Source organism: Arabidopsis thaliana, chromosome 5, assembly GCF_000001735.4.
Source record: "Arabidopsis thaliana chromosome 5, partial sequence".
Classification (NCBI taxonomy): domain Eukaryota; kingdom Viridiplantae; phylum Streptophyta; class Magnoliopsida; order Brassicales; family Brassicaceae; genus Arabidopsis; species Arabidopsis thaliana.
The window spans coordinates 14,612,614-14,634,533 of NC_003076.8; the positions used below are offsets into that span (position 1 = coordinate 14,612,614).

The window sequence follows — 21,920 nt, forward strand, 5'->3', positions numbered from 1 at the left end:
ATACTAACTCGTGTGATTGTGACACGCGTCAAGTCTATCGTTCAGATGTTGACATGTGTCAACAAATATTTACTTTTCTCTTAAATAAATAGGAAAACTAAAAAAAAAAGAAACATAGATATCTAAAATATTTAACTTTAATTTTTTAACTAAAAACGAAAACTAAAAATAAGATGAAATGTATAGAATAAAACTATATTTGTATTAGAAAATCAACTTGTATTTCAATTTTAATACAATCGAATAAAGTGGATTGTATTATGATAAAGTAGATATTTAAATTGTATTGAAAAATCGAATTTGTAAGATTGAAATTTGGTTTAAGAAAATACAAAATTAAATTTTAAAAAGGCGTGTGAATCACTATTTACTATTCAAATTTTAAATATTATCGATAAAAATTTGAATTTATATCTTACACCCGCCTATTTAAGCGGACCTTATCTAGTTGTTTATACAAATACTAGGGGAAGTAATATATTTTGAAATGTGTTTTTAACTACTTTTAAAATAAATTTATTTCTATATTTTGTAGTACAAAAGTCTTTTGTTTAAAGTAACAACTTTTAGAACTTCAAAATTAAACACTTGTGTTAAACCTTTCGGCATGAAATATGAAAGATAGCTTTTGTTAATTAGAAATAAATCTGAACTTAGGGTTACGAAGGAATTTCATGATTTGTTGTTGTTAGGTTGTTCGATTTGAGATTTTATCTATTGGTTCTTCATCTATGTTTGTTCTCAATACATAATCTAAAATGATGACCTAGATTAGGATCTTATATTTAATTCATCGGGGAACCAAGAGTGTCAATGAATCTGTTGAAAAAATTAGTTGAATAAAGTGTTATTAGCCAACGAAAATTGAAGTTAAGGCAACTTTGTGAATTGATCAATCTTGAACCTTTTCATGTTTGCTTGAATTCCTAAAATCAAACGAGTTGTTTTCAGGGATTTCATTACTTAGATAATTAAAAACTACAAGAGCACTTAACTTTACCATAGTGATTTGGGTTCAAGAACCACGTTTAATTTGATACAGGTTTAATTATCTCGTTTATGCTTTCATGAAACCATGACTTTTTTCTGTGTCCAATGTTTTTTTATCAATTGAATTCTTTTTTTTTTTTTTAATATATTTGTGGTTAATCGATTCTATCAATCCACATATACATTTTTTACAGGATTTTGAGCCTCAATTCCTTTTAATCTCTTTAATTCATTTGGGTTGGGTATTACCAGGTTTAATTTTGTTTAGATCTTGAATAACTTTAATGGTTTGGGTTATTACCCGGTGTAGTTGTGTTCGGATCTTAGATAACATTAATTTTTGAAAAAGTTACTATTTTCTACCAAAAATAAAAATAAAAACAAAATTAATTATTTAAATATTTAATTACCAAATTTAATATATATAATATCTCTAAACTAACCACATTTGTTACTTACCTTAACTAATTTTCTAAAACTTCTCTACCTAATTTAAACATAAATAAATGATTATTCTTTCACTTTTATTTGATCTTATATTGAATTTATTTTGATAAATTTATATAAAATACATATAGTTAATAAATTATTAGATTTTTTCTGTATATGATGTGATTCAAAAATTTTAAACACACATATATTATTCAATCACAAGAAGTAATATGTGTATGATGTCCCATATTGCTTAAAAATTTGGGCAATAGTTTAGAGTCATACTATAAAAAGGATTAAAATGATTCTGAATACGAATGAACAAGAAAATTAAGTTCTCAAATGTCCAAAACTAAACGTATTCGGTTTACTCTAGTTCTTTATTTCAAAGAATGGAAACTCTTAAAAGTTTCAAAATCTTATAAATATTTAACATTTATACTACGGGTGGAGTCCTAGAATTGACAGGTTTAGGTCGATGATAATACGAGATGGTATACTACGGGTGAAATTCTAGAATTAACTAACAAAATATAATTATACAATCTTAAATACTAAACAAAACAAACAATATTAACAAAACAAATACATTTTTTAAACGCATCTCAATTAATTTATAGAAAGTTTAAATATTATAAATATTTAAACTTTTACTAGAGATAAAATCTTAGAATTAACGGATTTGCGTCGATAATAATATGGGACATTATGCAATAGGTGAAAACTTAGAAGTAACAATCAAAATATAAATATACAATTTTAAACACTAAACAAAACAAACAAACAATATTAACAAAAAAAATATAACTTAAATTTCTTTTTTTAAACACTAAACAAAACAAACAATATTAACAAAACTTAAATTTATTTTCTTAAACACTAAACAAAACAACACACGTTGCAAATAAGATCTCACAATGTTCCGATCCTTAAACATACTTAATACTCTCCCTTATCTAATGCAATGTACCACTAATCGTTTTCAGCCCCTTTTGAACAATGATATTAAGTACATGAGCTGCACATCTAACATGGAAAAACTCTCCTCCACACAACAAATCATCTCTAGACATAAGCTGAGATTTGATCATCTCTTGCATTGTATCATTGTTACCCACACGTTTACCGTGATGGAGAAAATTTTCTTATCAATTCCCGAGTCTTTCCACTTTTCAAGAATCTCAATAGCTAAGTATGCACAAGTATGCGGAGGAGGCAAAGCACAAAACACTAAGATCTTGTTCTTCAACTTCCAATTTTTGTCGATATAATTTGTTGTCAAGCACATATACCCTTCATGCGTGAGTGCAGACCATAAATCAGTAGTGAAGCTAATTCTTCCAAGAACTTGTGCTAATTCTCTCTTTAACTTATCTATCCTAGACTCATAAAACCTATAAACATCCGCAGTTGCTGTGTTTCGGCTAAAGAACTTCACATCCGGATTCAAATATTTCCAAATTTCTCTAACTCTATCATACTCCACATAAGTAAATGGCAGATCGTGCTGGATAACATGCTGATTTATCTTTCTAGCTTGCAATCTTGCTTCCGAATTAACCATCATCTGCCCAATATCACCATTTTTAGGCACAAGCTTACATTTAAGCAAATGACGTCTAAATGTGTTTGTACCAATTTTGTGAGCATTGTACGCATAATTCTTCTTGCAAATGCATGCATTGTACTCTTCCTCAAGCTATTAATCTTGGTAATCAATGCGAAATGTTCCCAAACTTCTGAGTATTGCCTTCTCTTCTTTGGTTTTGATGACTTTCCCTTGTCAGCATCATCTTCATCATCATCAATAAACCCCTCATCATCATAATCGTCGTTATCAACATCATCATCACCATCATAGACTTTTATTTTTGGTTTTCTAGATGATTATGGTTCATCACTACTTTTCTTTTTCTGCATTTTAGGTGTTTCTGATGCACCACTCACTTTCGTTTTCTGCTTTTTTGATGGTTCTGGTTCACCACTCACTTTCCTTCTTTGCTTTTTAGATACTCCAGATTCATCAAAAGCAGCTCTTCCCTCTTCTTCAGCATTCAGAACATTGACAAGTCTTTGAGTTTCCAGATCTACTGATCTCATGTCGTAAGAATCATGTGACTCTTATCAATAAGAAAATAACAAAAACTATGTCAATCACCTCTACCTTGCCGCAAATTCATTTGTTTGTGTTTCAGTATGTTTTTCAGCTCACTATACACAGTTTTTGGAAAGAGTGAAACGGGAGACGGCATGGTGAGTCACCCATTCCAGCTCCCAATCTCGCCAAACGAATCGATAAGAATAGATAGAATCAGTTGAGTACTTTGGTTGCTTCTGGATCACCCGTCTTCGAGGGCGGGCTGCGATATTTGTTCAACACCCATTGTCGTTAGCTCTTCACTTCTGTTTTTATCTTTTTGAGTATGCTTTCAAATTTTTTGCTTAACGATGCATTTATTGTAAAACCGTCTTTTTTGGTGGATAAATTTTAAATTCATAAAAAAAAAAATCAAAACATAATCCAATCTAAGGTCAAGGTTCAAGTATGAAACATCACCATTATAGTCACATATGTCTTTAGATGAATATAGCTCCAGCCTTCAAGTCTTCAACGTTACTCACAAAAGAAAATCTCTCAAGTATCAAAAGCTGAATTGTAACGAGACACTGTTCAGTTTCCTTGTTGGGCAAACTCATATATATGTCTAGGGTTTTTCATTTTAACTCCAAAACTCTCTAATAGTGACCAAATGTTTTAAATACTCTAAGTGAAAAAGAGGTTTTAAATGAATTGCTTCTACTTTGGCGGGTCAACCCGCTAATCCGCTGTCCGCAACGGGTCAATCCGCTTCAGCCCGCAACCCATGATGGGCCAACCCGCTAAGCCCGATAATTCATGGACATAAATATTGATGTCCAAGCCCGCCCCGCCACAGTACTACTTGGGCTAGTCCCGTGGGCATTAGGTCCGCTTTATGCATCACAATTTCTCCTCTTTGCACCCAAAAGTGTGTGATTCATGGCTTCAACCTGAATTGACTCAAACCAATAACTACAATAAATCTTTATAAATTAATAACCATTATAAATTAATTAAAATTTAATAAAATAAGAAGACAATAAAATAATATATTTTTTATGAAACTCCTATGTAAATCTATTCTCTCACAAATATCATAAATTTAGAATTAAATACAGTTATTAATATATATATATATGTATAATTGTAATGAAATATGACTATAGTGTTTTTGTTTTTTTTTCTTTTGAATTAGCTTTTTTCTACTGTATCCAAACTTTTTGATGTTGTTTTGTCGAATTACATCAAAAATTTGTGAATGATTTTGGATGCAATAATTTTCTTTACGTGTAATTAGTTTTAGAAAAATATGGATTTTAACAAAACATTCTTATTTTAAATATATTATTTTAATAAAATTATGAAAGTAGACAAATCTCTCTGATAATTATCTTTAAATTAATTTATACTAGTATTTTTGAAGTATATTTTGTATATGGATTAGGTTACAATATATCCGAAATTGTGAACCAAATATTCTATATATAATAATATAAATATTTAGAAGATTTGGTTAAGATTTAAATTTATAATACACTAAGTTAAGAGAAATCTAAAAAGATTCATGATTATATTGTGATTCAAAATTTTAAAAACAAATATATATTATCTAATTAATTAAAAAGACGTGTGTTTAACGTCTGTATACATTAGTTTCTTTCGTAACTACCTTTCTGTATATTAACGTGAGACTGTATAGACTATTTATTGACCATCTTGGACTAATAAAATAGCAATGTAGTGATATCTCACCAATTTACCTAAAAAATATAATAACGAATTTATTTAGTAAAAAGACAGAACCACTTCAGTTTAGTTGGGTTTATCGAAGACCCTTCACTTTCGCGATTCAACAGTCTGACTCAAGAAGATCTTCTTTTTGATGGTGTCTTTGTTCTGAAGCTCTTTTTGTTAAAGACATAAACAAAATGGAGGTATCATTGCTCAATTCTTTCCAAATGCATTTGCTGTGATTGTTAACTCGAGTTGCGATGAGAATCATTACGAGATTTCATCATTCCGACATCAGGAGATTGTTGTTGGGAATCATTGTTATAGCTGGTTTTGTTGTTCTGCTTGTTCAGTGTTTTGGTATTCCCTGTCGGAATTCTTTTTGCTTGTCTCCAATTAAGGTTTCAGTGATTGAGTTAACTAACTCCAATGTCACTCAAGTTTCTGTGATGAACTACACAAATCTTTCTGATGATGATGATGAGGAACTTGAAAATAAAAAGGAGGATCTTGATAGCGAAAATGATGTGGTGATTAGTAAGGAGAAGGTAGAGATGAATGTATCTTTTATTGCTATAGGAAATATATCTTTAAGGAATCCTAAAATGGTGGTTGTTAGCTCAGAGTCAGAGTCAGATCCAAATTCGGTTATGATTAGGGTTAAAGATAGTAGAAAGGGTAATGTTTTATCTCTGAGGAGGCACAAGCAAGGGAGTGCGATTTCGATATCTCAGATGAACTCATTGCTGATCCAGAGTCTTTCTTCTTTTAAATCTCCTGTAAGAATTTTGATCCTTGAATTCTCATTTTTGATTTCAAGAAACCATATAAGGGTTGAAGGGTACCTATATATCATTTTTGTTTTTTTTCTTGGCCATTCTTGTAGAAGCCTCGGTGGTCATCTGCTAGAGACTCTGAAATGCTCTCTGCGAGATCCGAGATTGAGAAAGTCTCTCTTGTTCATGATTTTCTTGGACTTAATCCTTTGGTTTATCGAAATATCTCCAAGTTTCTAAGGTGAGCCATACAATGCACACCTCTCTCTCACAATGTGTAAACATCAGCTTCTAATCCTACAATGGTAGTACTAGTTTCCGCCACTCTTGTTATTCATATGTTCCTTGTACTTATTATGAATGGAGTAAAAATCTAGGGACTAAGTTAGAGACTGTTGGTTAGCTAAATTTGAGATTTTTGGAGTGTTTTGAGTAGGAGTGGTGATATGTCAAGATTTTCAATGTGTTGCTTGTTTAGGAGTTATGACTTGATGGAGAGGAAACTCAAGATTTATGTGTACAAGGAAGGAGGGAAACCAATATTCCACACGCCGATGCCTCGAGGAATATACGCTTCAGAAGGTTGGTTTATGAAACTCATGGAAAGCAACAAGAAGTTTGTAGTAAAAGACCCCAGGAAGGCTCATTTGTTCTACATACCCATCAGCATAAAAGCTCTTAGGTCCTCTCTGGGACTGGATTTTCAGACACCGAAGAGTCTTGCAGACCATTTGAAAGAATATGTCGATCTGATAGCAGGAAAGTATAAGTTCTGGAACCGAACTGGTGGAGCTGATCATTTTCTTGTTGCTTGTCATGATTGGGTACTATCATTTTCTTTTTTTTTGTCTTTCTTTTGTATTATATATCAGTGAGAGTCATATAAACTCTTTGATGCTGTTTGTTATGTTACTCGCAGGGCAACAAACTGACAACAAAAACCATGAAGAACAGTGTTAGATCACTTTGTAACTCAAATGTTGCCCAAGGCTTCAGAATTGGGACCGATACTGCTTTACCGGTAACATATATACGCTCTTCCGAGGCCCCTCTTGAGTATCTCGGTGGAAAAACTTCGTCCGAAAGGAAGATTCTTGCATTCTTTGCTGGCAGCATGCACGGATATCTCCGTCCGATACTAGTGAAGCTTTGGGAGAATAAAGAACCTGACATGAAGATTTTTGGTCCAATGCCTCGTGACCCTAAAAGCAAGAAACAATACCGAGAATATATGAAGAGCAGCAGGTAAGGTCAAGGAAAGGCCTTTTCTATCATCATCCTCTATAAACCATATTGATTTTGGTTGTGAGAAGTTTAGCTCCCATTTCAACAGGTACTGCATATGTGCGAGGGGTTATGAAGTCCACACTCCTAGGGTTGTCGAGGCTATCATTAATGAATGTGTTCCGGTTATCATTGCTGACAACTACGTGCCTCCCTTTTTCGAGGTTTTGAACTGGGAGGAATTTGCTGTGTTTGTTGAGGAGAAAGATATACCGAATCTGAGAAACATTCTGCTATCCATACCCGAAGATAGATATATTGGCATGCAAGCAAGGGTTAAAGCGGTGCAGCAACATTTCCTGTGGCACAAGAAACCGGTGAAGTTCGATCAATTCCATATGATTTTGCATTCTATTTGGTACAGCCGAGTTCATAGAATTAAAACCAGGTGAAAACATTCATACCATGTAACCCAAGACAACATATAGGTGAATGCATTGTATAGTTATCTGTTATCACCACTCCCTTTATAAACTGTATTGAACTCCGTTAGTGGATTCTGTTGATCCTTTATGTTAAATGTGTTGAATATTCAACGATGTGTTTAGCTCCCATGTACTAGAGATGGGAGCTAAACACGAAAACTCTTAACTGATTCAATGAGAAACGAGTTCTCAAACCAATCAGAGTTTGTCACATCTCCTCCATGGATCAACACTTTACTAGTATTGTCTTCTTCAACCTTACTACCACTAAGCTGAAGAGAACAAGTCCTGCTTCAAAGAGTCCATCTTCTTCGCCTCACTCTTCTTTGATTTCCCATTAGACTTCCCTTCACTTCATCAAATAGACTTGGCCAATTCAACATTTTTGATCATGTGGTTTAAGAAAATTAAGTTTTTTGAACCCTGAAGAAGCAATATTCAATTGAAATGATCAAGTGATTACAAAAGGAACCAAACACCAGTTGCTACTCTGCAACCTATAAGAAACAACAAATTCATTATTACATTGATACTGCAGCAACACGAGTCGTTGTTGCCTGAAGAACACCTTTGCCTGAAGACGACGAATCAACAACAGCTACTCTTTTGCGTCCAACTCCAACACCATTCTTCTTCAACGGATCAAACTCTTGTTTCTCATAATTCACACCAAGTGGACTCCGATCACGTTCTTGTTTGTTTGATGATCTCATACTCACTCGATCCGTCGATTCAGCTGAATTCGGTTCCCATGAAGACGACGATGAGTATCCCTGTCGCTGCACCACGCAACTACTTCCCGTAAAACTGTTGCTTCCTGAAGATTCTTGCTCTTCCATGTCATCCAACGAAGAACCACCTCTCTTAACAGTCACATACTTCTCGAAACTCGGCTCCATTAAATCCGCTTTCTTCGCTGCAGCGGATGTGAAACTGACCTCGGTTCTTTGATGTTGATTCGTAGCAGAGTTAAGATCTGCAACTGCTTCGACAATGGAACAAGCCTTGGACATAGATGAACTTAACGCACTGACATTAACACTCTTCTGGTGGAAATTCTGAATATCTTCTAAAAGCAAAGCTGTATAAGACGGAAACGTTGATCCTGCAGTTGCATTGTTACTGTTAACATTGTTGATATCGATATTGTTTGAGAGCAATGCTTCGGGACTGAAATCGAAATCACGAGATTTCCTCAAAGATCTGCTCCTGCTCACAATTTGTGGCTTAGCCAACTCAGTTCCAGATGAAACCACTATCTTACACTCTTCCACTGCCTCTTGCTGCTCCTTGATGGCACGACTCGGGCTCGCGGTTCTTCGGATTGGCGCTTGTGTAACCGTCTTTGTATTCATCACAGGATTCAACTTCTGAAAACACACAAACATTATAAACATTCACTACAACGATACACAAACACTAAAACCTCCTTATTCCAATTCATTCCAACAATACCAAGTACTTGATTAGGAGATTCAAATACCTGAGCTACGAAAGTTCCAGATTCTTTAACCAATCCTTGATTTTCATTGTCTCTATTCATCATCCTTATGTTGTTACCAGAACCCAATTTATCACCTTGAGAGAGTGGAAACGCTACAGAGTTTGGATCAATCTCACTCAGTGGATTCCTCCTATACGGAGAATGCTCCGTTTTCCGGCTAAGCTTCGACGGAGAAGGCTGACTCGCAGCTCTCGCCGGTGACTGAGACCTCGGAGAAGCCGCTTTTCCAACGTTTCTCTTAACAGTAATCCGTTTCACAGATCCATCTCCATTGTTGTTGCTTAAAGCTTTATCTGTTGCAGGAACAGATACAAATTTCCCAGGTCTATTGTTGTTACTCGAATTCACAGAATTGCCACTGGAATTAGGGTTTATCTCCGATCTTCTTCCCGGAGATCTACTCACTCGTCGACTTCCACCACCGTTACCACTACTTCCTCTCTCTCTACTTCCCGATCGATTACTCTTCGAATCATCCCTCTCTCTACTCGGAGTTCGTCTTCTCCGTTCCCGAGGCGATTCTCCACCACGTTGGCGCTGACGATGAATCCTCCTCTCAGCTTCTTCGTCTTCTCCGCCATCTTCCGCATCCGCGTCACCACCGTTCTGATCAAAATCGAAACTCCTCTTAGATCCAGAATATCTCCTAGTTTTCGCAGCGGCTGAGTTACTCCGACTCAATCTCCCACACTGGATCAAAATCGCATCTACATCAACCGGATTATGATTCGAACCGGTTGATTTCACATCGGAAACAGAAGAATCTTCCGGATCTGTCGTCGTCTTCGATGATTTCTCATGGCTTCTCCGATGTTTTATCACGAACACTTCTTTCCTCGGCTTGCTATTATTATCTTCTTGTATCTTTTCTTCTTCATTCCTTGGTTTCGATTCTTCTACTTGAATCTTCTTCTCTTGTGCTTCTAGTTTCAGAGGTGTATCAATGGCGGATTTGTTCAGATCTGGTGATTTTACGGAACAAGATCCGTCAATTAGAGAAGATGAAGAAGCTTGAGGAGGATTTTTGCTGAGACAGCAACCCATTTGCTGAAGAAATTGAAGCAGACGCTCTTGGTGAAGAAGATGAAGAGAGCGTTTTTGAGTTTGAAGAAATTCAAAAGTTCAAATTCTGAGGAGAAACTTTTTTTTGAAATGTTGATATTAGAGAAAAGATACAGGTCCCTTTAGTTTATTAATTAACTGAAATATGTCTACTAACTTTCTTTATATGTATTATTTACATATAGCTCCTCAAATAAGAAACTTATCACTTGTTTCACCCTTGAGTCTTGTCTCGAGTCGAAATTGTAGACTAGATTGATAACTTTGAGGAGTTTTGGGGTGAATTGAAATTGACTTTTGTTGGTTAAAGGGAAGGAACATTTGAAATATTCGACAGTTGGCAAAAGAGAGCCGTTATACGTGGAAGAGAGATATAGAATATTTTATCAATTAGTCCTCTGAACGTTTTTTTTTTCAAAAGCGAAATCATCTTCTTTAAAGTTCCAAATAATCTTTATATTATACGAGTTTAAATTTCTAACGGTTAAATGCATGTTATGTGTTTTTTGTCTGATTATGAAAAGAATCTTGGAAGAATTTCCATGGTTACTAGTAGTAATTTTCAAGTTTTAAGTAGAAAAATTTTGTTTTTTTTCTCGATCAAATTTTATCAGGGAAATTTACAACACAAGAAACCAAACTTAAAAACTATTATTTTTAAACTCATAATGAAACGAAAACAAGAACCTATCCAAAGCCCAAACGGCAAATGGACAAAAGGCTACAAAATGCCCAACTCTAACAAATAAGCATGTATGGGGGATCGGAGAACTAAACCAATAAGAGACGGGAAAAATCCTAAAATAGAATTTATTCATTGATAAATATTGTATCTATTCTTAGTTTAATTTATTTATTTTCTATAACCATTCAAATCAAAAAATCATGAACTTTTAAATTTGGTACGAAAAAACCTGAACTTTCAAATACTATTTAAATTACAATTTTTTTTTTACTTTTTGATAAAATGGTCAAGTTTTGTTAACTTGTCATTTCTGACATATCGTTAAATTTTTGTAAATAAGGTTAACTTTCGGTTAGAAATCTATGTTAAATCAAAAAGATATCGTTTTATGAGCTCCAAAACGTTGCCTTCGCGGATACCAATTGCTTGGATGGATGTGTTTGAATTCGACATTTTGTTTAAATAATTAAGGAAAAATGTGTCCATCGAAAATCTAACAACTGACCTCATGCACACTTAAGAAACTGAGCTACGACAACAATTTGCTATACGTAGCAATATTCAGTTAATTAAAAACTTGAATTAAAAATAATAAAACTAAAAAGAATACCAAATATATACAAATATTAAATATACTTACAAGATTTTTTTTTTTTTAATTTCAAATATTTAATTTTACATATAAAAAATTCTTCTATATTTGAAAAGATACTGAAACTTAAAGAATATAGAATATTAAATATATGAAATTATCAAAAAAAAAAAACTTAATATCTATGGTATATGAACTAAAACTAACTTGGTATTCTTTTTAGTTTTGTTATTTTTAATTTATTGCATAAGTTTTTAATTAATTGAATACTATTATTTATTAGTATATATATATATATATATGTGTGTTGTTAGTGTATACTAAACTATTGTAGTAGCTTAGAGAGTTTCTTAGGTGTACGTAAAGTCATCCATTAGATACACTATGAGCGATTTTTCGATATTTTTTAATATTTTTCCCTTATTAGTTTAGCATAAATAAATTCTAATCTATCAATTTAATGAATCAGATCAACCTATAACCCTATTTATATATATGGTTGTCAAGTTATTTGGTCAAGTTTTTCGTGATTAGCAATTTAACATTACTAGATTGATGTTAATAATAAATTATATATATATATATTAGTTTATTACGATAGAAAACAAAAATATAACTAAAAAAAATAACTAGTATTTACTTACAACAAAAATAAAAATATTACAAGAATATAATTTCTAAATATCTAAAGCCACAAATCAGACATCTCTTGATCTTCAAAATTATTTTAATACTATTAGCTATTTTGAGTAGATCTTAATCGCATCCGGAAACCCATGGATATTCATAACTTCAGATTCCAATAATTGTTTACTAGATTTGGATTCTCTGAAATTCAAGAGTATCCAATATTTCTCCACTCCTAAATAGTGGTAATCATTTAAACCAAACCGAACCGATCCAAACTAAATCTAAGCCTAGACTCAAACCGTTTTGTTCAGTTTTTTCTCAACCATTCGGTTTAAAACCAAACCGAACCGATAACCCAATGTGTTTATTTTATTATTTATTAATCATATTAATTATATTGTACAAAATTTCATGGTTTATTTGGATTATTCAATTTAACTTTACAACTTGAACTTGTTGATTACTTTAATTTATTATCAAATTCAAAGTTCAAATGACAACGAACTAAAAAAATTTGTTTTGTTACATTAATTCATTGTTTGAACCGAACATAAACTAATCCAAACACAAATCAAACCAAACTTACTTTGGTTGAGTTTGGTTAGAGTGTTACGAGACCCAAATAAACCGAACTGAACCGAACCCAAAGCGAACCCGAAGTTAGACCGAAATGCCCACCCTTACTCCTAATCACAAACATCAAAATTAAGAAAAGAATTACAAAAATATGAAACGAGATTAAATAGTGTTTACAGGAAAATTCATTGATAACAATATTATATATATAAAAAACTATGTATAGATTTAAGAAAAATTATTTCTAATGCCCTTTCCATGATGCCCCTTTTCAACTCTACCCTTTTTTTTAGTCAATTTTATTTCTACCCTCTTTAAATTTTTAATGACCATTTTACCCTATTTGAAAATTGTTTTAGGTTAACAAAATGAAATATTAATATTTTTTTGCCTAAAATATTCGAAAATAAATTTTCCGTCAAAAGTTTCCCGCCAAACTTTGTTTTCCAATATTATTTTTCCCGCAAAAAAAATATTTTGGCGGGAAAAAAATTTACAAGGTATTTTAAAAGGGTTTTAAAAGATTTATAAGGGATTTTAAAAGGGTTTGAAAATAATTACAAGGGATTTTAAAAGGGTTTTAAATATTTACAAATGATTTTAAAATATTTACAATGAATTTTAAAAGGGTTTTAAGAGATTTACAAGGGATTTTAAAGGGATTTAAAAGATTTACAAAGGTTTTCTAAAGGGTTTAAAATTGTTTTAAAAGGGTTTTAAAATTGTTTTTAAAGGGTTTTAAAATATTTACAAGGGATTTTTAAAGGGTTTTAAAAGATTTACAAGGGATTTTAAAAGGGTTTTAAAAGATTTAAAAGGGATTTGAAAGGAATTTAAAATATTTACAAAGGTTTTTAAAAGATTTTTAAAGGATTTAAAATTGTTTGAAAAGGGTGTTAAAATATTTACAAGGGATTTCAAAAGGGTTTTAAAAGATTTAGAAGGGAATTTAAAAGGGGTATAAAATATTTACAAGGGATTTTAAAGGGCTTTAAAAGATTTACAAAGGTTTTTTAAAGATTTTTAAAGGGTTTAAAAGTATTTTAAAAGATTTACAAGAGATTTTAAAAGGGTTTTAAAAAATTTTACAAGGAATTTTAAAAGGGTTTAAAAGATTTACAAGGGATTTTAAAAGGTTTTTAAAATATTTACAAGTGATTTGAAAGGGTTTTAAAAGATTTACAAAGGTTTTTTAAAGATTTTTAAAGTGTTTAAAAGTGTTTTAAAAGATTTACAAAGGATTTTAAAAAAGTTTTAAAAGATTTACAAGAGACTTTTAAAGGTTTTAAAAGATGTACAAGGGTTTTTAAAAGATTTTTCAAGGATTTACAAGAAGACCCTTTAAAAACTGTTGTAAATCTTTTTAAAACCTTTTAAAATCCCTTGTAAATATTTTAAAACCCTTTTAAAATCCCTTGTAAATATTTTAAAACCCTTTTAAAATTCTTTTAAAATCCGTTGTAAATCTATTTCCTGACAAAAAAAATTTACAAGGATTTTTAAAAGCATTTGTTTTGGCTGAGGAAAATTTTGTTAAAAAAAAAAAAATGGCGGGAATTTTTTTTTTTGGCGGGAAAAAAGTTTGGCGGAATATTTTTTTTGGCGGGAAAATTTCAGTTTTCAGTTACATGTTCCTATTAGATGAGGGTAAATTGGTTATTTTGTTCAAGGGAATGAGTATTTTTAAAAATGGACAACATGAAAGGGTATTGTTGCAAAAAGGTAGTAAAAAAGGGTAGTTTTACAAATCTCCCTAGATTTAAAATATTAAAATCAAATGAAAATAAAAGGGAAAAGATCTTTCTTTTTGTCTTCTATATTTATTATTTATTGCAAATTATGAGAAATGTTACATACACAATTCTAACACGGACAATTTCTTCCGACCCTTATTAGATCCACGATAGATAACACATCCTTCTCCATGCTCTTGATTTTAATTCATTTAAATTCTTTGTCATTTATTGTCGAAAGAGTTTTTCTAAATATTTAAATTTCAAGTCCAAAACTACAGGATTTATAACATCCAAAACACTAATTTTATTTAGATAAAATTGTCTTAGTTCATTTTTCATAAAATTTAAACAATTGAATAAAATCTTTATAAGTTAATATCAGTATACATTAATAAAATAGCATGGTACTAACATTATCAATTTATAGATGTTTTATTGTATTATTGATGAGTAAATATGCATATTTATGTCCACTGAAAATAATTAATTGATAAATTTAAAATATATTGAAATTATAGTAATCTTAATTTTAAATTTAATTTCATGTAATAGTATTTGTTTTGTGCCCATGATGATGAGCCCATATAATTTGACATCATGTTGTTTTAAAAAATCAATCGTTGAGTTATATAAATGATTGCGACGTATCGCACGATATTACCATCGATAGAACGAAGGAAACTTCCATTTAGCAGTTTTTTTTATTCAAAAAACATATCTTTCATATAATAGAAGTGGAAAAGTTACACCAAGGAAAATTGAACCTACAATCGAAATAAATGAGATAACAAAAGTATTACAATAAATTTATTGAAAGACACCAAACCAGATGAATGATCCGTTGAGCTATCCAACAAGGGTCTAGATGACATTGAAGAATGTTAATGATAAATAATGAGAACTGAGGCTGGCTTTGAGGATGAATTATGCAATCTTGCATTGCGCTTTTTTCCATATGGAGTACAGTGAGGCTTGATAGGCAATTCGAAGAATCAAAGTAGTTTTCTTGTCACGACAAGGATTCTTCAACCATCTAACTTCATCCTCAAATTGATTTAGAGGAGAAAGATGGGCTTTATCATAGAAATAGTGTCATACCTTTGCAACATAAGAGCAGTCGAAGAATAAATGTTAGCGAGATTCATCCATCAAATTACAGAGAAGACACGACGAAGGAGTAGTCATGCCCCATCGAATCATTTTGTCTCTAGTGAGAAGTCTATGATGAGACTTTAGCCAAGCAATGAAAGCATGCTTAAGAATCCTTCCTGGAAATCACACAGATTCAAACCGATCCATCTTTGTGTCAGGAGGATGAAGATGTGCATAAGTTTTTTTTTGAATATTAATGTGCCTAAGTTTTAGCAGCAGAGAAAATATTTGATGCATGGATATCATCACCTTCCAAAGGTAAACATCATCCTCTACATCCTCTTGTAAGTTAACAGTAGAATAGGAAGGAAGACATTCTTTAAGCAACTGAATAATGGGACTGCGACTTCGAGAATTTGTAAGCCACTATTGTCTCTTTCTCAATGCATCCGCAACCACAACAGAACGAGGGAGAAGAGAAATTCTTAGTCATAAATCTTCAGGTTAGCTCGACAAATATGGTCCCAAAAAAATCCAATTATCAGTCCAGAAATTACAAGTTATTTCTGAACCAATTTCACAAACGATGAAAAACCTAGTTAAGGGTCTTAACTTGCAAAGATTATTCCAAATCCAGCTTCTCCAAGTGATACACTCCATATCCCAAATTTTTTAAAAATTATTCAAACAAGATCCATGTGTATTAGTTTTCTCTTTTGGTAAGTAAAATAGTGGTATCCATAAGATGTTGGATTATCGGGCATCTATTTGCTAATGATTGTTTCTAAATTAGAACTTAGATTTGCGAATCTAATAATACATCACTTATCAATAGATAAACCTTTGACCATTTTTTCAACGAACTCATAAAAGATCCAACAAAATATTTTTTGAGTTATTAAATTAAATACTACTATAAATTATCTTTAAATAAATCAAATTATGGGAGTATTTGGTGTTTCTTTCATCAATGAATGGAGCAAAAATAAAAAGTATTTAAAATAAACAACGCTAACATTTATGACAACTCTATTATCTCTCTCTCACTCTCTCACTTCAAATACTATAATTCATTGTCCTTTTCATCGAATCCAAGACCTCAAAAAAAACAATTATTATTTTTCAACGATCAAGATCTCAAGAGTCAAATCCAACGGTCAAAAAGAAGTGACTCTGGTACTGACACCACCTCTCATAATTCTCGTTAGTAGGACCTCTCTTCTTCTTCCTTCTCTCCACTGTATCGGATCCGGGTCAAATCCGGGTCGGGTGGAGTCGGGTCGGGTCTCTTATAAGAGGAGGAAAACCACTTACTCACTTTCTTCTTCTTTTCTCTCTCTCTTTCACCCCCACGCACTCTTCTTTTCTCTCTCTGACACATATCTTTTTCTCTCACTAACCATTTCTTTCTCTCTCTCTCTTCTGTTTTTGAAAGCCAAAGTGTCTCTCTTGGACAGTGATGGAACTGCTTCAAGAGATTTAATTTTTTACCCACGAGAGAAGTCAAGTTGTTGAAGAAGAAAGATTTGTTCTTTTGTCTTGTTTCTTTCATTTTTTCATCCACAAAGATCTCAAAGACAAGAGTTTTTTTTTTTCTGTTGGGGTTGCTTCAATGCGTACTTGTAGTAGAGAGCTTGTGTTGTTGTTCATGGTTTGATGATGAGAAGAAACAGATTCTGGTTTTGAAGAAATGGGGTTTGTTCTGTTTCTTGTGTTTAAGGGTTTTATGGATGGTTTTTTGATTCGAAGCTTTCACTGAGTCTTATGGTTGTGAGTGAGATTTTTGGGGGTTTGAACAAAGGAGATGGAGAAAGACGAGTTTGTACTTCCGGAGCTAAAGAGTTATAGCTACTGTAGTAGCTGGAAGTGAAGAAGATTTTTTAATAGATTGTACGGAAAAATTAGGGTTTTCAAAGTTTGGTTTCTTGAAGTTGAATTAGACATGAAGCTGTCAACATCTGGATTGGGTCAACAGGGTCATGAAGGTGACTTGTTTACTCTCTGATTTTCTTAGTTCTGTTTCTGGACAAGTGTTTTCTTAGTTCTTGTGTCTGTGTTTGTTCTAACAGGAGAGAAGTGTCTGAATTCTGAGCTATGGCATGCTTGTGCTGGACCATTAGTCTCTCTTCCATCATCTGGTAGTCGAGTTGTTTACTTTCCACAGGGTCACAGTGAACAGGTTTGGGTTGTTGTTTAAAAGTATGGAGCTTTATTTTTAGACTTGTGTTATATTTGGGCATTTCCATTTAAATAGAAGTGTACTTGTAGGTAGCTGCTACAACTAATAAGGAAGTTGATGGTCACATACCCAATTACCCAAGCCTACCACCACAATTGATATGCCAGCTCCATAATGTTACAATGCATGTGCGTAGTTAGTTCCCTGTCCCTTTCCATATTCAATTTTTACTTTTGTAAACTAGTTTTGGGATGATGTGCTTTGTAAGTATGGGTTTCGTTTCTACTATTTCAGGCAGATGTTGAGACGGATGAAGTCTATGCTCAAATGACACTTCAACCATTGACACCGGTAGATACATTATACATAACAGGTTTTTGAGTCTGTGAATTAATAACTTAAGCTTTAGGATTGGTGTTGTTTATAGGAGGAGCAGAAGGAAACATTTGTACCGATTGAGTTGGGGATACCGAGTAAGCAACCTAGTAATTATTTTTGTAAGACTCTCACAGCTAGTGATACCAGTACACATGGAGGGTTTTCTGTTCCTAGACGTGCTGCTGAGAAAGTGTTTCCTCCATTGGTATTATACTTTTTCTTTTACTTACTTTGCTATAAATTGTTGTTGAGAAAATATATGTATTCCTTTTAATATCTTGTGTCTTCCCTGTTGCAGGATTACACACTGCAGCCACCAGCTCAAGAACTGATTGCAAGGGATCTCCATGATGTTGAATGGAAGTTTAGGCATATCTTTCGGGGTAGGTTTCACCTTTCCTCGGTGTGCGTTGATGATCCCTTTTTAACTGTAGTCGCCAGTGTAAAAATTTCAATTGGCTGTTAAGTATGTCTGAAGCAGCATCTGCTGTTATTTTCACTACTCATGTGTGGTTTAGTTGAAGAAACCACGGAGGCTCTGTGTTCTTGTCGTTGTCTATTATAACGTGGAATTATTTACTTGTTCATATGAAGTTAAGTTGATTTGAATCCTTCTTCTTGGTTTGTTAGGAATAACTTACATGGTTTTGGTGTGATTATGCAGGACAGCCCAAACGGCATCTCCTAACTACTGGATGGAGTGTCTTTGTCAGTGCCAAGCGACTAGTAGCTGGAGATTCTGTCATTTTCATCAGGTTTAGTTCTTTTGTTGTACGTTCAGTTTGTGGATTGTGATTATATTTGTAACACTATTACTTGTTTCCAGGAATGAAAAGAATCAACTCTTTTTGGGAATTCGTCATGCCACTCGGCCGCAGACTATTGTACCATCATCTGTTTTATCTAGTGATAGCATGCATATTGGACTCCTTGCTGCTGCTGCACATGCTTCTGCAACTAATAGCTGTTTCACTGTTTTCTTTCATCCAAGGTTGAAAAATCTCTCCCACCTGCATCTTTTTCATCTCTCGGTATATCCGATAATATATCCTACTAATATTCTCTTCATGTTCAGGGCTAGCCAATCTGAGTTTGTGATACAACTTTCCAAGTACATTAAAGCCGTTTTTCACACGCGTATTTCAGTTGGGATGCGCTTTCGCATGCTCTTCGAGACAGAAGAGTCGAGTGTCCGCAGGTGATGATGCCACATATCTGGAAATGCAATCTTGAAACTGAGAAAACTATATCATTATGTTACACATATTACTTTAACATGTTTTCTGACAGTGGCATGGGGAACTTTCCAGGTACATGGGTACTATAACTGGTATTAGTGATCTAGATTCTGTTCGTTGGCCAAACTCTCATTGGCGATCTGTGAAGGTAACAACACTATTAAGCCTGTTACCTTATTTAAATTCCATGGAACGTCACACAGCTTTCTGATGATTTAGTCCAATATTACTCTGAAATTCCATCAACATTGATGAACTGTGGCATTATTGGTGTAGGTTGGTTGGGATGAATCGACTGCAGGGGAGAGACAGCCAAGGGTTTCTTTATGGGAGATTGAGCCTCTGACTACCTTTCCTATGTATCCATCTCTTTTTCCTCTCAGACTAAAACGTCCATGGCATGCTGGCACATCATCTTTGCCTGGTATCCACCTTTTGGCTCTTCTCCTAACTGTTATTAACTAGTATAGTACGTTCGTGAAGTCTCTTACTGTCACTCAGTGTTTCTGCTATTGTAACTTAGTTGCTACTTCGGATAAATAACAAATGTTCGATTGAGTAGAGCTCTGAAGAGGGTCTTACTGTTATAATTTATTTACAAAGAAGTGTGTAGGTACTCTCCATAGCTATTTACTCAAAACATTATGATGTTACAGATGGAAGGGGTGATTTGGGAAGTGGTCTAACATGGCTAAGAGGGGGAGGTGGAGAGCAGCAAGGTTTGCTTCCTCTAAATTATCCATCTGTTGGTTTGTTTCCATGGATGCAACAAAGGCTGGATCTCAGTCAAATGGGGACTGATAATAATCAGCAATACCAAGCAATGTTAGCTGCTGGGTTGCAGAACATCGGCGGTGGAGATCCTTTAAGACAGCAGTTTGTACAGCTGCAAGAGCCTCACCACCAATATCTTCAACAATCAGCTTCCCATAATTCTGATTTGATGCTTCAGCAGCAACAGCAGCAACAAGCGTCACGCCATCTCATGCATGCTCAAACACAGATTATGAGTGAGAATCTTCCGCAGCAGAATATGCGACAAGAAGTTAGTAACCAACCAGCTGGACAGCAGCAACAGCTACAGCAACCGGACCAAAATGCATATCTTAATGCTTTCAAAATGCAAAATGGCCATCTTCAACAGTGGCAGCAGCAATCAGAGATGCCATCTCCCTCGTTCATGAAGTCAGATTTTACTGACTCAAGCAACAAATTTGCAACAACTGCTAGTCCGGCTTCTGGAGATGGCAATCTTTTGAATTTTTCTATAACCGGTCAGTCTGTACTCCCTGAGCAGTTAACAACAGAGGGCTGGTCTCCAAAAGCATCCAACACTTTTTCTGAACCGTTGTCACTTCCACAAGCCTATCCTGGGAAGAGTCTTGCTCTAGAACCCGGAAATCCGCAGAATCCCTCTCTTTTCGGTGTTGATCCCGACTCTGGACTCTTCCTCCCCAGTACGGTTCCCCGCTTTGCTTCTTCATCAGGAGATGCTGAAGCTTCCCCTATGTCACTAACAGATTCAGGATTTCAGAATTCCTTATATAGCTGCATGCAAGACACAACTCATGAGTTATTGCATGGAGCTGGACAGATTAACTCGTCCAACCAAACCAAGAACTTTGTAAAGGTGCTGGTTTGTTCTAGGCTCACCGACTTCTCTGTGGCTCTACTGTCTCTAAGAAAATACTGATATGCTTACAAATCCAAAACTGCAGGTTTATAAATCTGGTTCGGTTGGGCGTTCATTAGACATCTCCCGATTCAGCAGCTACCACGAGCTGCGAGAAGAGTTAGGGAAGATGTTTGCTATCGAAGGGTTGTTGGAAGACCCCCTTAGATCAGGCTGGCAGCTTGTATTCGTTGACAAGGAAAATGATATTCTTCTCCTTGGTGATGACCCATGGGAGTAAGTAAAGTACTCTTCTTCTATTTGTATACATTGCTTTAGATTTGAGATAGATCTTTAAAAGCTTGTTCTGCAGGTCATTTGTGAATAACGTTTGGTACATAAAGATACTATCACCAGAAGATGTGCATCAAATGGGAGATCATGGAGAAGGCAGTGGTGGGTTATTCCCGCAAAACCCGACCCATCTCTAGAAGCTGCTTCGGTGTTAGTCTCATCATGCTACAACGCGGGAGCCCTTTGTTTCCCATTTGAAGTCGTTTCCACTCATCTTTATATGCCATTCGTTCGCATCTCTCTCGTTTTGACGTTTTTAGAAAGAAACATAATCATATTTGTGAGTATGGGTCCTGAAACTTTAGGACGTACTTTAGCTTGTATTAGACAGACACTCTCGTCATAAACATAAGAACCTTTATGTAGCTGTCTCAGGGTAACTAAACTTTTCTAGTATTTATTCTTATTCTATTTTTGTAACAACATTGTTAGACATTCAGTTTGGTCAGACCAATTAGATTCCATAAGGTGTGAAACCAAAACCAACCAAATCTTTAAAACACAACCATTAATCACAAAATGTTACCAAAAGCTTCTACTAGTAACTTAGGTTGAAGAATGACA

General features: G+C 33.9%; 3 protein-coding genes and 2 pseudogenes across 7 annotated transcripts; 2 read left to right on the top strand and 3 right to left on the bottom strand.

Moving 5' to 3' along the window:
• Positions 1 to 2,312: 2,312 nt before the first annotated feature.
• On the bottom strand, positions 2,313 to 3,522 carry AT5G36990 (annotated as a pseudogene; the record flags this gene model as incomplete). Its single annotated transcript has 1 exon — positions 2,313 to 3,522.
• Positions 3,523 to 5,263: 1,741 nt separating this feature from the next.
• Positions 5,264 to 7,936, top strand: AT5G37000 (glycosyltransferase family exostosin protein). Its single transcript, NM_001344161.1, has 5 exons — positions 5,264 to 6,012; positions 6,120 to 6,250; positions 6,488 to 6,833; positions 6,929 to 7,254; positions 7,343 to 7,936. Exons 1-5 carry the CDS (start codon positions 5,494 to 5,496, stop codon positions 7,683 to 7,685), a joined length of 1,665 nt encoding a protein of 554 aa, NP_001318682.1. The 5' UTR covers positions 5,264 to 5,493; the 3' UTR covers positions 7,686 to 7,936.
• Positions 7,937 to 8,118: 182 nt separating this feature from the next.
• Positions 8,119 to 10,480, bottom strand: AT5G37010 (rho GTPase-activating protein). The gene is made up of 2 exons (NM_123059.3): positions 9,202 to 10,480; positions 8,119 to 9,088 (listed from the first exon to the last, which is right to left on the bottom strand). Exons 1-2 carry the CDS (start codon positions 10,264 to 10,266, stop codon positions 8,240 to 8,242), a joined length of 1,914 nt encoding a protein of 637 aa, NP_198517.2. The 5' UTR covers positions 10,267 to 10,480; the 3' UTR covers positions 8,119 to 8,239.
• A 5,127-nt stretch (positions 10,481 to 15,607) lies between these two features.
• AT5G37017 lies at positions 15,608 to 16,234 on the bottom strand (annotated as a pseudogene). Its single transcript has one exon.
• Positions 16,235 to 16,839: 605 nt separating this feature from the next.
• Positions 16,840 to 21,841, top strand: ARF8 (auxin response factor 8). Of its 3 annotated transcripts, none has more exons than NM_123060.3 (14): positions 16,840 to 17,580; positions 17,665 to 17,774; positions 17,864 to 17,962; positions 18,069 to 18,125; positions 18,202 to 18,357; positions 18,451 to 18,535; positions 18,817 to 18,907; positions 18,979 to 19,143; positions 19,228 to 19,350; positions 19,463 to 19,538; positions 19,667 to 19,814; positions 20,047 to 21,020; positions 21,109 to 21,299; positions 21,376 to 21,841. In NM_123060.3, the coding sequence occupies exons 1-14, from the start codon at positions 17,538 to 17,540 to the stop codon at positions 21,491 to 21,493; spliced, it is 2,436 nt and encodes an 811-aa protein (NP_198518.1). In that variant the 5' UTR covers positions 16,840 to 17,537; the 3' UTR covers positions 21,494 to 21,841. The 3 variants fall into 3 exon arrangements, with proteins under 3 accessions (NP_198518.1, NP_001331077.1, NP_001078672.1); NM_001085203.1 differs by having other exon boundaries at positions 17,415 to 17,580; positions 21,109 to 21,303; positions 21,376 to 21,774; NM_001344162.1 differs by having other exon boundaries at positions 16,993 to 17,580; positions 17,864 to 18,125; positions 21,376 to 21,802.
• Positions 21,842 to 21,920: the final 79 nt, after the last annotated feature.